Consider the following 15,083-nt stretch of genomic DNA (forward strand, 5'->3'; position numbering starts at 1 on the left):
TTTCCCATCTACATGGCAAAAAAGTTCAAAAATTGCACAAATTCACTTAAACTTTATTTTCTTGATATTACTGAAGTAAATGAGAAAGTAAACTCTGTTGATACTTCTATTTCCAGAAAATAATTTCCCATTGTAACTTTGAAATGAGTGGAAGTTGGAAAGAAGCAGATATATTGCCTCCTTTGTCTATTCAAGGTATATTTGTAGTTTTTTTTAAAGAAATAATATTTTTAAGAAATCAGGTTAGAAAAGCAACATCACAATCCCTAAAATATGATTATTTTTTCTTTTGTTTTTAAATGAAGACTTTTGTTTAGCAATTACTACTTGAGACTGCTTAGAATGAATACACAAAGATTATTAGGGTACTATTTTCATGGTGAGTATTGTTCAGAGAGTATTTTTGTTACTGCATTTTAGATATTCAGTTATTTTTTGGTATATTAAATTATTTTTATCCTGGCTGCAACTTTCAAGAGACTGATTGAAATGTATTTTATGTATATACCCTGAGTAAGAAGAATGTTTTCAAGTAGAAAGAAGTATTGTCCAAAATCTCAGAACAAAAATTATTTTATTTCTGTATATGTTTATAGATTTTTCTGTAATATATAGAGAACTATATAGAAGTGTACATAGTAGTTCAATATATTAGGAACTTAATGATGAATGAATGATTAAATATTAAAGTTTTTTGGACTATTAATGCCTTTGGGATTAAAGACAAGCTGTAGGGAAGTATTCTGGAACCTTAATTTGCAGAAACCTTTGTTAGAGTTCATTGATATAGAGAATATAGACTATTACTTTAAAATTAAATTTCCTAAACATTATAAACCAAGAGATTTCCCTAGGTAGTAAATAATATCTTAATTTTTGCTATCCCATTTAGGCATGTAAGTTTTATGTTTAATATTTTTTGAAAACTTTTTTTAATCCCTTTGGTTATAAGTTTCGATCAAATCAAAGAGCCTTTTAAGTTTAAATATCTGAGCATTCAAAATGAAATGAAATATGTAAAAATAGTAACCAGTTCAATTTAAATGTATCTTAAACTAAATAATTTTTCTGATAGATTTTAGAAGAAGGAAAAAAAATTTTAATGTTTATTTTGTGTGTTACCTCGCCTGAACTATTTCATTTGTGCTTTCTACTAAGAAGCCTTAACTGTATTTGTCAAATTTGAAACTGATTTTGGGAAACAGGAATGAGTAAACTTCTGAGAAGACTTCACTATAGGAAGTCTTTTTTGTAAATTCTCAGACTTCTTAGGAAAATGAATACTATTTTTTTAAAAATAGATTTTAATCATTTCTCGGCCTTTTGGCTAAGATCAAGTGTAAAATAGATTTTAAAGTATTGATTTTCTATTTAGATAAGCCATCACAAAATTCAGAAAATGAACAAAATTCTGTTACCCTGGAAGTCCTGCTTGTGAAAGTTTGCCACAAAAAAGGAAAGGTAATGTATAGGATGCTACTGGTAGATGAAATGGAATAATTTTTTTCATTGAATATGTTTATGCATATATATTGTTTATGCATATAAACCTTAAAAGCTTTTAAATATGTTGATGGCTGAATTGTAAAACTGATAAGCTCTTTTGCCAACCTCCCATATCTTCATGTTTTTTTCTAATCTGGCTATAGGTATCTGCATAGAACCTTCTGTTACAGGAGTATGACAGTGAAGGGAAGAAGCTATCTTTTAGCATCTTAGGACATAAATTCAGTTGCTTCCTGCCACTTCAGCCTCTGAGCTTATTTTTTGTAGCTATTTGTACACATTAATGTTTTAAATAAGGTCTAAGAGAGAGTTTTTCCCAAAAGGATTATATTGTAACACTACTCTCAGGCAAAGAAATTTCTGTTTCTAGCATTATCAGTCATTAACTTATAAATATATTGCTTCAAGTTTTTATTTATAAGATGAAATCATTTCACCGTCGAAACAAGTATTATGGTGGTTAAATTTCCTGGGCAACCCACCAAAGCCAACAGAGATACTTTTAGTAGCCTTAAGTCCTTGGGTATTTTAAGAATGGGAGGGAATTCCCTGGCGGTCCAGTGGTTAGGACTTTATGCTCTCACTGCAGGGGGCCTGGGCTCCATCCCTCATCGGGGAAGTAAAAGCCCACAAGCCATGTGGTGAGACCAAAAAAACGAGGAATGACCTGTATAGAGGTTCTGATTGCTCATGCTCTTCCAAAATCAATCACAGTAAGGTGATATGGTGAAAACTGTGCTAGAGCATTGGTATGGAATAGACCAAGGTGATGGGAGACAGCAGTGTAAGTACATATTAAAAACTCTATAAAGTTAGCTAGTAATACTCCACGCTCTCACCCAACACCCATACACAACAAGTAGTGATGTGAAAATTCAAGATAATATTATTATTTAGACAAAAAAATGTGCCTGTAACTATAGTATGATCCTTTTTGTGTTTAAAAAAAAGTAATAGGCATACATATTTTCTTCAGAGGATAAATACAACCAATTGCTAATATTAGTCTTCTCTGGAGTATAAGACCCGGGGAGGGGGGTGGAGGCGACTTTTATTTTTCTCATTTTATATTCTTGTAGAGCAGAATTTTAAGACCATAAGCATGTATTCTGTTTGTTTTTAAAAAGAAGTTACCTAAAATATGTACTATATTTTCTTGTTAAAAAGGTCTTCTGCATCTTGCAATTTTTCAACTTTGCTCTTTCGGCATAACTAGTTATATAATTACAGAACATTACTCATAAGATGATTAATATTACTTCTTATAAACAATTATTTAAATATATGGATTTACTATTTCTCAGTGTTTTTGACAGTGGGGTTATTGTAATAATCTTTTTTCATTTCTAATAGTCCTATCAGTCATTTTGTTAAAATAGAATATTTAAGGGGAAAAGATTAATTTACATGAGTTGTAATATTTTAAGCATGGTTTTAGTTCTATATTTCTAACTTAAAACTTTCTGATGACCATCAGCTAAATATTAGATATACTATTATATCATTGTTTTCATTGTATTGAGGATATCCTCAATTGGGCTAATATTTGAAAGATAGTTGATCCAAATTTTCTTTTTGCTTCATCACAATTTTCAGATGTATGGTTAGAATTTTAGCATGCCATTTGGAAATCACGGCCTATACCATATTTCCTATAGCTGTGATTAGAGGTTTTATTGTAATTCTTACAATTGCATATGCATAAATAAATATAATAATCTTTGCCTTTGCAGGATGTACGTTGTCCAATAAGACAAGTTCCTACAGGTAAAAAGCAGGTGCCTTTGAATCCTGACCTCAATCAAACAAAACCTGGAAATTTCCCGTCCCTTGCAGTTTCCAGTAATGAATTTGAACCTAGTAACAGCCATATGGTGAAGTCTTACTCATTGCTATTTAGAGTGACTTGTCCAGGAAGAAGAGAGTTTAATGGAATGATTAATGGAGAAACCAATGAAAATATTGGTAATTTTTATTTTAATAATTTTACTAGATTTTGTTGTTGGAGATTAAGGTGATCAGTGAAAATGATTGAACTAATCCATCTTCATAGTATTCGTAATTGTGTACAGAATATTTCTTTTTTTAGTTATTTTCATAATTATTTAGAGGGAAAAGTGGTACAGAACTAGAAATAAATGCATGTGTTCTAATAGCATGGCCTCTATTTATTTGCAAATCTCTTATAGTCTAATGAGATACTTAATTTTATGGTACATTGGCCTTGCTCTTAGACTTTTGGCTATGATGTTGTACTAGGTATTTAATCTGTAAAATTCTCATTGTTGTATGATGAAACATTTCATGCAGCAAAATGAAAATACACACACACATATATATATATATGTATATATAAAACACTGGATGGAAAAGACTGGTGTTTAAATTAGTCTCTCAGCAAACAATGAATTCATTCCCCCCTCAACATTTTATTGTGAAAAATTTCATACATATGGAACAGACAAAAGAATTTGGTAGTGAGCACCTATCTACCCACCACTTAGAGTCTACAGTTAACATACATCTATCCTTGTATCCTCCCAACAGTTCTGAATCCACCTTTGAGGTAATCATTCAAACAACATATAGGTGTTGGGAACACAGAGATGATTAAAAAGTCCAGTCCCATCTTCCAAAGGCTCATAACCTAGAGTATGGAGATAAACATAAAATATAATTGCAGCTAAATGATATGTGGTATAATAGAGGTATTTGTGAAGTTCAGGGGAGAAGCAGCTTGGAAGAAATAATCTTTGAGTCTTGAAGTATCCTTTGAAGTTCCTGGAAAGTAACCATGAATGAGGAGGGTTTTTTCTCCTTGCCTAGCAATAAAGATCATTCTGAACAGAAAATAACATTTGCAAAAATGTGGAGTTAATAGTGTCAATGAATATCAGAAAGTAAGGACATACACATAAGGTTGAGACATAAAGTTGAAGAGTGTTTGGATATTATTATATTGCAACTTAAGTTTATTTGTACCTCATTTGGGATAAATGTAGTATGTTATGTGAAGGGACTATATATCATAAATCTGTTTTTGCTTGAATATTTGATTCATGAGAAATGTTTGTCAAATTCAGATGTCAATGAAGAACTTGCAGCTAGAAGAAAACGAAATCGTGAAGATGGGGAAAAACATTTGTTGCACAAATGACAGTATTTGATAAAAACAGGTAATGTTGATGGACAAGCAAGGCTCCCATGTTTTAGAAATGTTTTTATTTTGAAGCAGAATATAGTGATGATACTGTTTCTTTGCCTTTGTTTCTCTTTATTCTTATGGATGAAAAAACAAATTTGCAAATACTGAACTTTTGTCTTTATCACCTAGAAAGCAATAAACACAGACGAGGAACTATTTGAACGGCTCAGTTAAGATTGTTCATTCAGCCAGTATTTTCTGAGTGTGTCCTCTTTGTCAGACACTGTTTTAGGCAGTGAGAAGGCAACAAAACCCCTGCCCTCATGGAGCTTAACTTCTAGTGGAGGAAATAGACACCAACCCCAAAATTGTATCAACTAATGTCACTTAGTGGGAATGCTGTGAAGAAAAATAAAGAGAATAAATGGTGGTTTTGTAGAGAAAGCCTCTGAGGAAAGGTCATATTTGAGCAGAGACCTGAATAAAGTGAGCCCCATGCAAATCTTGAGATTATGTATTTACTAGAGTTAAGGAAGAAAAGTGTGTGAAATCATCGTTTGGCTCTGTGTGCATTTGGCACAGGGTAGCAAGGAGCACTTGGATTTATAATCATCTCTGCAGTCTTCAGTTGGGAATGAAGCATCTTAGTGCCAGTAAAAGAACCTCTGGGAAGCAAATACAGTATTCTTTTTTGATAGGGTTGAAGGGTGAAACTTATAATATGTCATGATTTCTTGTCCTAGGCTGCTCACTGGTAGTTAACACAGTCCACCATCAGGTATAGGAGAAAGAGCCAAGAAAAGCAATGAGTGTGTTTCTCCTGCTCTTTAAAAAGTAACTTGTTGCTTTAATGTAATCCACTTATTAGCCACTAGGATAAAGACAGGTTATAGGGCTTTTAATGGGAAAGCAAAGGTGATTAGGAATAATGCCATGGATTTTGCTACCATATTGTCTTAGAATATATCACTTAATGTCGCTTAATGTTACCAGCAGAAACCAATATAGTGTTTTTTTAAAGTCAGAAATTTGAATGTGGATCAAAAATTTAAATGGAGAACAACAGAAACATATATGCTAAGAGATAGGGGTTGTGTCTGTGGGAGAAGCAATTAGGCTGTTGTTGCACACTGGGCTTCATCAGTGTTGGTAAATGTTCTATATATTTTAGGCAGCGTGAGGGTAAGGGTACATTCTTTTAAGAATTCTTTCTACCTTCCTTGTATTAACATATTCCTTGTATGTTAAAACAAAGAAACTGCTTTTTAAAAAAGTACCAAGAGGAAATCATGGGAGAATTTTCCCCAAACTTCTTTTGAAAATTTCCAAACCTATAAACATGTTGAAAGAACAATGCAGGTAGTAATACCCGTGTACCCTTCACCTAGATTCATCAGTTGTTAACATTTTACCACATTTGCTTTATTTGTGAGTGTATTTTTGTGACAAACCATTTGAGGGTTAGATCATGACGCTGGATTTCATTCCTTATTCATAAACACTTCATTCAGCGTGTATCTCCTAAGAGCAGGGACATTTCCCTCCATAACCACAGTACGCCTATCATATTCAGGAAATTTAACATGATACCAAAAATACAGTACTCTCTCCCCAGTTTCCTGGATAATGTCCTTTTCTGTTCCCTACTCACCCCAGTTAAGGATTGCGATCTGTCAGTTGCCATATCTTTTCAGTCTCCTTCAATTTGGAACCATTTTCCAGCCTTTTTTTTTTTTTTTTTTGCCTTTTGTAACAACACTTTAAATACAGGCGTGTAGTTTTGCAGAATGTTTTTCAGTTTGGACTTTTGTGATTGTTTCTTTATGTTTAGATTCAGGTTAAACATTTTGGGCAGGAACACTCATTGGTGATGTGTTCTTTGTGGACGTCACAGACACAGCTGATATTAGGTTTGATCGCTTGGCTAAAGTGGTGTTTACCATATTTCTCCATTGTAATGGTCCCTTTTCACTTTAATTAATTAATATGCAACCTCTGTAATAATACATGAAACTGGATAAATATCCTTTTTCTCCCAACAGTTATTTTTTAACGCAATAGTTTAGCATCCATTGATGATTCTTACTTGAATAAATTATTCTATGGCGGTGGCCACATGGTAACTTTCTATCAGTTCTTCCATGTTTGGTTTGTTGGCATTTTTCTGTGAAGAAGAACGTTCCTTTTCTCAACCTTTTTTTAAATCAGTATGGATTAACGAATTCCACTTTTATTCAGTCTGTTTTAATCTATTGATGTTGCTATATTAATGCTCAAATTGTCCCAAATTTGGTGAGGAGGAGCCCCTCCAAGCAGGCTCCTAAGTCCCTTTGACTTGTTTTTATTTATTTATTTTCTTGTTTTCTGCAATATTCTTCTAGATATTCCAGGCTTTACATTCTCCTTTTCCTACCTCTGCTCTGGAATTGGCTGTTTCTTCAAAGGGTCATAGTTCTTTTCAGTAGAGGAGAAGTATTTGCCAACCAAGATCTGAGGAGTTAGATGTTTTAAAAATTCTTTTTATAATCTCTTGAGAAGCTAAAGTCTCCTTAAAGAATGACTAAAATTCAAAAGCCATATTGAAAGAGTATGAAATATGGAGTGAAATAAAAAAAACCCTTCTTCTGAAAACAAAAACACCATCATAAGCCAAGTCAAAATAAAGATAACAAGTCAGGAGAAGATTAATTTCAACTCATAATGTATAGATAGATGCCTCATTCCTTTAATATAAAAAGATTATACTAAGTAAAAAGAAAAACACCACAGGCCAGTAGAAGAATGAGGAAGGGATATCGTGAAAATGTTTACAAGAAAAGAGAATATATATGGTTTTTAAACAACTAAAAGGTAAAACATCTGAATATAAAAGTACACTGAGATGTCATTTTTTCACTTAGCAGTTTGACAGATATCAAAAAACTTGATAAAGCACTGTTGATGAGGCTGTGGGGGAAAAGGCCCTCTTCATAGACTACAGGTAGGAGAGTACATTGGATTGTAGCTATCACATGTTCAGCCATAAAATAGAATATTATGTAGCCATGTAAACATGCAGGAGGAAAAAGTCCTTTCCATTTTAGAAGTATACTAATGTATTACCTATTCAAATTAGTAAATAAAATTATCTTCTAAATTATTAAGTTGAACAGCCTTGTTGATAAATTATTGAAGTAGAATAAATTCAGTAGCACAGCATAAAGACAAGAATTCTTTTTTTCTTTTTTCTTTTTTTTTTGCGGTACGCGGGCCTCTCACTGTTGTGGCCTCTCCCGTTGCGGAGCACAGGCTCCGGACGCGCAGGCTCAGCAGCCATGGCTCACGGGCCCAGCCGCTCTGGCGGCATGTGGGATCTTCCCAGAGCAGGGCACAAACCCGTGTCCCCTGCATCGGCAGGCGGACTCTCAACCACTGCGCCACCAGGGAAGCCCAAGACAAGAATTCTTAAGGCTCAAAATCATGCGGTGTTAAGAGCCAGACTTTGGAGACAGATTGCCTAGATTCTGTTGCTAGCTCTGGCTACTTACTGTGTCATCTTAAGGCAAGTTATTTAACCCTCTCTATGCCTCAGTTTCTTCTGAACAATGGAGTAATAACATCTACTTCATAGAGGTGTTGGGAAGATTAAATGAACTCTGTAAAGTCTTTAAAATAGTGCCTGGCACATAGTAAGCACTCAATAAATGTCAGCTAATACCACCTAACAGAATTTCTCTAAGACTGATGAAGAGATGCCAGATTCTTGATATACAATTAATTATTGAGTATGGTTGAAGAATGGTATTTAGGTTAGTAGTGTTTAATTGTATGGAGAAAATAACATAAACTATGTATACACACACAGATATGTACACACACATTAAAAGTATACTGTGAGTATGGGTAGAATTTCATCGATTCTTTGATTCAACCAGTATTCCATTTATTCATTCACCTATGAAATGTTTATTGAGCACCTGTATGTGCCAGGTGCCCCCCAGGATCTTACAGTTAATTAGTTTACTGGTCAAGTATAAAAGTCAAGAATTCTAGTTCAAGTACTTACAGTAGTTAAAGATAACAGAGACCTAATTCTTAGCTGTTCCCTAAAGCAAGTATTATAACACCGTTGTTACCTTGTTTTTAAAAGTATAAAGCCTGCGCACATGCTTTATACTTAACATTTAAAACTTAGCAAGTTTTAAGACCTTAGGCCTATTATACTTTAAATGTTTAAAGTTATATCTGAGTAGCTACAGTAATGAAATAATTCTCTAGTAATAATTATCAGTACAAATCATTAAAATTTCTTTTGTCAGGAATGGAGTGTAGGTATATCTTTAAGTCTTGTTGGGCATGTAAGCTAGTTTATAAATTTAATAAGTGCTTTTTAGTATAAATCTAAAGATGTAGAATTTGTGTACTTACAATAATAGTCAGGTTACTTTAAAGTGTATGTGTTTGTCTAACAGGCGCTTACAGCTTTTAGATGGGGAATATGAAGTAGCCATGCAGGAAATGGAAGAATGTCCAAGAAGCAAGAAAAGAGCAACATGGGAGACTATTTATGATGGGAAGGTATGGACTACTTAGAAGACTGAGCATGTTATAGTTATGAACTCCCATTTTTTATTGATGTTTTGTTCCCCAAATGCAAATTCACATTGGAAGGAATTCAGGTTGGAAGGAAGAAGTCCTTTTTTTTATACTTTGAAAAACACAAGTCAAAATTATCTAGTTCAGAGTATTTAATGGAAGGCATCATCCTTGGAACCAGGTTGCCAGCTTCAAATCTCCACTCCTAGCTATGTGGCATCTGGCAAATTACTTAATTCCCTGTGTGTCTCGGTGTTCTCATTTGTGAAACAAGGCATAGAATTGATGAATTAAATGAAATAATTAAAGATGCTTAGCACCGTGCCTGGCATAAAATAAGTGCTCAGTAAATGTTAACTGATATTTTCAATTCCATTCATAGTAACAGCAGGTAACATATGACTAATTTATCAAGAAATCTTCAAATCTTAGATGAAGCAGGCTTAAAATAAGTCTTCTAAGAGACTTAAAAAATAAATAGGCATACATACATTTCTTGGATAGGCAGACTCATCAGAATACTAATGACATTTATTTCTAAATATATTAGATCAGTGTACCAGCACAAGCAAAATCCTGATTTTTTTAAGCCTTAAATTAGTCTCAAGTTAACCTAGAACAATATGTAATAATACTAAGGAAAATTATGGAAAAGTTTTTTGAGAACCTTTACTTACCAGATAACAGAACATAGTATAAAGTTAAAAGAACTTAAATTTATGGTAAAATCTTAGCAATAGATAAGCCCATCACTGAAGCGTAGTCTTGAAATAGACCTGTATATTTTGAATTTAATCTATGATAAAATTGGTGTTAGATCTGTGTGGGAAAGATAAACTGTTCATTATCCATGTGACAGAATTGGTCTCTAGCCATCTGGAAATAAACTTAGACCTAATAAATTCCAGAAGGCTCATAAATGTAAATGTGAAAATTAACACTCTATAACTTGGGAAAAAATACAGCTGAATATTAATGTAATCTTGCTATGAGGAAAGCCCTTCTAGGTATGCTACAAAAGCTAGAAAGCATAAAATAAAAATGACTAATTAAAGTGAATCATATACTGCACAAAGCTAAAATTGAAAGCAAATGATGGACTGGGGCTAATATTTGTAACATACAGAAGGCTAATATGAATATGCAGTTAATAAAAACATAAGCAATCTAATTAGAAAAAATGGGTAAAAGTCTGACAGTTCTTAAAGCAGCAAATATAGATGACCAGTAAGCTTTTTAAAAGATATTCAATGTTACTAGTATTCAAAAATACGCAAACAAAATCAGAGATACTACTTTTGACTAGTAGTTTGACAACAGTTACAAAGGGTTGAGAGTTTCTAGTTGGAGACGTGAGGGCACATGCTCTCAAATAATGATTTAATGTAAGAATAAGTTGGTATAACCTTATTGGAGGGCAGACTGGCGATACAAATAAAAATTTTAATTTTGTATATAATTATTAACAGTTTTATGTAACAGTTAATTTTCATTCTACAGTTTTTTTTTAAAATTTTTTTAACATCTTTATTGGAGTATAATTGTTTTACAATAGTGTGTTAGTTTTCCCTCTACAACAAACTAAATCAGTTATACATACACACATGCTCCCACATCTCCTCCCTCTTGCATCACCCTCTCTCCCACCCTCCCTATCCCACCCCCCCAGGCGGTCACAAAGCACAGAGGTGATCTCCCTGTACTATGCAGCAGCTTCCCACCAGCTATCTAATTTACATTTGATAGTGTATATATGTCCCTGCCACTCCCCCACTTCGTCACAGCCCACCCCTCCCCCTCCCCATATCCTCAAGTCCAGGCTCGAGTAAGTCTGTGTTTTATTCCCGTCCTACCACTAACCTCTTCATGACATTTTTTTCCCTTAGAGTCCATATATATGTGTTAGCATACGGTATTTGTTTTTCTCCTTCTGACTTACTTCACTCTGTATGACAGACTCCAGGTCCATCCACCTCATTATAAATAACTCAGTTTCATTTCTTTTTATGGCTGAGTAATATTCCATTGTATATATGTGCCACATCTTCTTTATCCATTCATCTGTTGATGGACACTTAGGTTGCTTCCATGTCCTGGCTATTGTAAATAGAGCTGCAATGAACATTTTGGTACATGAGTCTTTCTGAATTATAGTTTTCTCAGGGTATATTCCCAGTAGTGGGATTGCAGGGTCGTATGGTAGTTCTATTTGTAGTTTTTTAAGGAACCTCCATACTGTCCTCCATAGCGGCTGTATCAATTTACATTCCCACCAGCAGTGCAAGAGGGTTCCCTTTTCTCCACACCCTCTCCAGCATTTATTGTTTCTAGAGTTTTTGATGATGGCCAATCTGACCGGTGTGAGATGATATCTCATTGTAGTTTTGATTTGCATTTCTCTAATGATTAATGAGGTTGAGCATTCTTTCATGTGTTTGTTAGCAATCTGTATATCTTCTTTGGAGAAATGTCTATTTAGTTCTTCTGCCCATTTTTGGATTGGGTTGTTTGTTTTTTTGTTATTGAGCTGCATGAGTTGCTTATAAATTTTGGAAATTAATCCTTTGTTAGTTGCTTCATTTGCAAATATTTTCTCCCATTCTGAGGGTTGTCTTTTGGTCTTGTTTATGGTATCCTTTGCTGTGCAAAAGCTTTTAAGTTTCATTAGGTCCCATTTGTTTATTTGTGTTTTTATTTCCATTTCTCTAGGAGATGGGTCAAAAAGGATCTTGCTGTGATTTATGTCGTATAGTATTCTGCCTATGTTTTCCTCTAAGAGTTTGATAGTGTCTGGCCTTACATTTAGGTCTTTAACCCATTTTGAGTTTATTTTTGTGTGTGGTGTTAGGGATTGTTCTAATTTCATACTTTTACATGTAGCTGTCCAGTTTTCCCAGCACCACTTATTGAAGAGGCTGTCTTTTCTCCACTGTATATCCTTCCCTCCTTTGTCAAAGATAAGGTGACCATATGTGTGTGGGTTTATCTCTGGGCTCTCTATCCTGTTCCATTGATCTATATTTCTGTTTTTGTGCCAGTACCATATTGTCTTGATTACTGTAGCCTTGTAGTAGAGTCTGAAGTCAGGGAGCCTAATTCCTCCAGCTCCATTTCTCGTTCTCAAGATTGCTTTGGCTATTCGGGGTCTTTTGTGTTTCCATACAAATTGTGAAATTTTTTGTTCTAGTTCTGTAAAAAATGCCAGTGGTTATTTGATAGGGATTGCATTGAATCGGTAGATTGCTTTGGGTAGTATAGTCATTTTCACAATGTTGATTCTTCCAATCCAAGAACATGGTATATTTCTCCACCTATTTGTATCATCTTTAATTTCTTTCATCAGTGTCTTATAGTTTTCTGCATACAAGTCTTTTGTCTCCTTAGGTAGGTTTATTCCTAGATATTTTATTTTGTTGCAATGGTAAATGGGAGCGTTTTCTTAATTTCACTCTCAGATTTTTCATCATTAGTGTATAAGAATGCCAGAGATTTCTGTGCATTAATTTTGTATCCTGCAACTTTACCAAATTCATTGATTAGCTCTAGTAGTTTTCTGGTAGCATCCTTAGGATTCTCTATGTATAGTATCATGTCATCTGCAAACAGTGACAGCTTTACTTCTTCTTTTCCTATTTGGATTCCTTTTATTTCTTTTTCTTCTCTGATTGCTGTGGCTAGAACTTCCAAAACTATGTTGAATAAGAGTGGTGAGAGTGGGCAACCTTGTCTTGTTCCTGATCTTAGTGGAAATGGTTTCAGTTTTTCACCATTGAGAACGATGCTAGCTGTGGGTTTGTCATATATGGCCTTTATTATGTTGAGGAAAGTTCCCTCTATGCCCACTTTCTGCAAGGTTTTTATCATAAATGAGTGTTGAATTTTGTCAAAAGCTTTCTCTGCATCTATTGAGATGATCATATGGTTTTTCTCCTTCAGTTTGTTGATATGGTGTATCACATTGATTGATTTGCGTATATTGAAGAATCCTTGCATTCCTGGGATAAACCCCACTTGATCATGGTGTATGATCCTTTTAATGTGCTGTTGGATTCTGTTTGCTAATATTTTGTTGAGGATTTTTACATCTATGTTCATCAGTGATATTGGCCTGTAGTTTTCTTTCTTTGTGACGTCTTTGTCTGGTTTTGGTATCAGGGTGATGTTGGCCTCATAGAATGAGTTTGGGAGTGTTCCTCCCTCTGCTATCTTTTGGAAGAGTTTGAGAAGGATAGGTGTTAGCTCTTCTCTAAATGTTTGATAGAATTCGCCTGTGAAGCCATCTGGTCCTGGACTTTTGTTTGCTGGAAGATTTTTAATCACAGTTTCAATTTCAGTGCTTGTGATTGGTCTGTTCATATTTTCTCTTTCTTCCTGGTTCAGTCTCGGCAGGTTGTGCATTTCTAAGAATTTGTCCATTTCTTCCAGGTTGTCCATTTTATTGGCATACAGTTGCTTGTAGTAATCTCTAATAATCTTTTGTATTTCTGCAGTGTCAGTTGTTATATCTCCTTTTTCATTTCTAATTCTATTGATTTGAGTCTTCTCCCTTTTATTCTTGATGAGTCTGGCTAATGGTTTATCAATTTTATTTATCTTCTCAAAGAACCAGCTTTTAGTTTTATTGATCTTTGCTATTGTTTCCTTCACTTCTTTTTCATTTATTTCTGATCTGATCTTTATGATTTCTTTCCTTCTGCTAAATTTGGGGGTTTTTTGTTCTTCTTTCTCTAATTGCTTTAAGTGCAAAGTTAGGTTGTTTATTCGAGATGTTTCCTGTTTCTTAAGGTATGATTGTATTGCTATAAACTTGCCTCTTAGAACTGCTTTTGCTGTATCCCATAGGTTTTGGGTCGTTGTGTCTCCATTGTCATTTGTTTCTAAGTATTTTTTGATTTCCTCTTTGATTTCTTCAGTGATCACTTCGTTATTAAGTAGTGTATTGTTTAGCCTCCATGTGTTTGTATTTTTTACAGATCTTTTCCTATAATTGATATTTAGTCTCATAGCGTTGTGGTCAGAAAAGATACTTGATACGATTTCAATTTTCTTAAATTTGCCAAGGCTAGATTTGTGACCCAATATATGATCAATCCTGGAGAATGTTCCATGAGCACTTGAGAAAAATGTGTATTCTGTTGTTTTTGGATGGAATGTCCTATAAATATCAATTAAGTCCATCTTGTGTAATGTATCATTTAAAGCTTGTGTTTCCTTATTTATTTTCATTTTGGATGATCTGTCCATTGGTGAAAGTGGGGTGTTAAAGTCCCCCATTATAATTGTGTTGCTGTCGATTTCCCCTTTTAAGGCTGTTAGTATTTGCCTTATGTATTGAGGTGCTCCTATGTTGGGTGCATAAATATTTACAATTGTTATATCTTCTTCATGGATCGATCCCTTGATCATTATGTAGTGTCCTTCTTTGTCTCTTGTAATAGTCTTTATTTTAAAGTCTATTTTGTCTGATATGAGAATTGCTACTCCAGCTTTCTTCTGATTTCCATTTGCATGGAATATCTTTTTCCATCCCCTTACTTTCAGTCTGTATGTGTCCGTAGGTCTGAAGTGGGTCTCTTGTAGACAGCATATATATGGGTCTTGTTTTTGTATCCATTCAGCCAGTCTGTGTCTTTTGGTGGGAGCATTTAATCCATTTACATTTAAGGTAATTATCGATATGTATGTTCCTATTACCATTTACTTGTTTCGGGTTGTTCTTGTAGGTCTTTTCCTTCTCTTGTGTTTCTTGCCTAGAGAAGTTCCTTTAGGATTTGTTGTAAAGCTGGTTTGGTGGTGCTGAACTCTCTCAGCTTTTGCTTGTCTGTAAAGGTTTTAATTTCTCCCTCAAATCTGAATG

General features: G+C 34.1%; 1 protein-coding gene across 1 annotated transcript in view; it reads left to right on the top strand.

Moving 5' to 3' along the window:
* The window catches only part of LOC131765165 (polycomb protein SUZ12-like), a 44,934-nt gene that overhangs the window by 17,286 nt on the left and 12,565 nt on the right, over window positions 1-15,083 (top strand). The window contains 5 exon segments of the mRNA XM_059078629.2: window positions 1,376-1,461; window positions 3,240-3,471; window positions 4,590-4,637; window positions 4,640-4,682; window positions 9,103-9,208. Of these exon segments, the coding sequence (XP_058934612.2) occupies window positions 1,376-1,461; window positions 3,240-3,471; window positions 4,590-4,637; window positions 4,640-4,682; window positions 9,103-9,208 (515 nt within the window).

The sequence above is a fragment of the Kogia breviceps genome, chromosome 11 (assembly GCF_026419965.1).
Source record: "Kogia breviceps isolate mKogBre1 chromosome 11, mKogBre1 haplotype 1, whole genome shotgun sequence".
NCBI classification, from domain to species: domain Eukaryota; kingdom Metazoa; phylum Chordata; class Mammalia; order Artiodactyla; family Physeteridae; genus Kogia; species Kogia breviceps.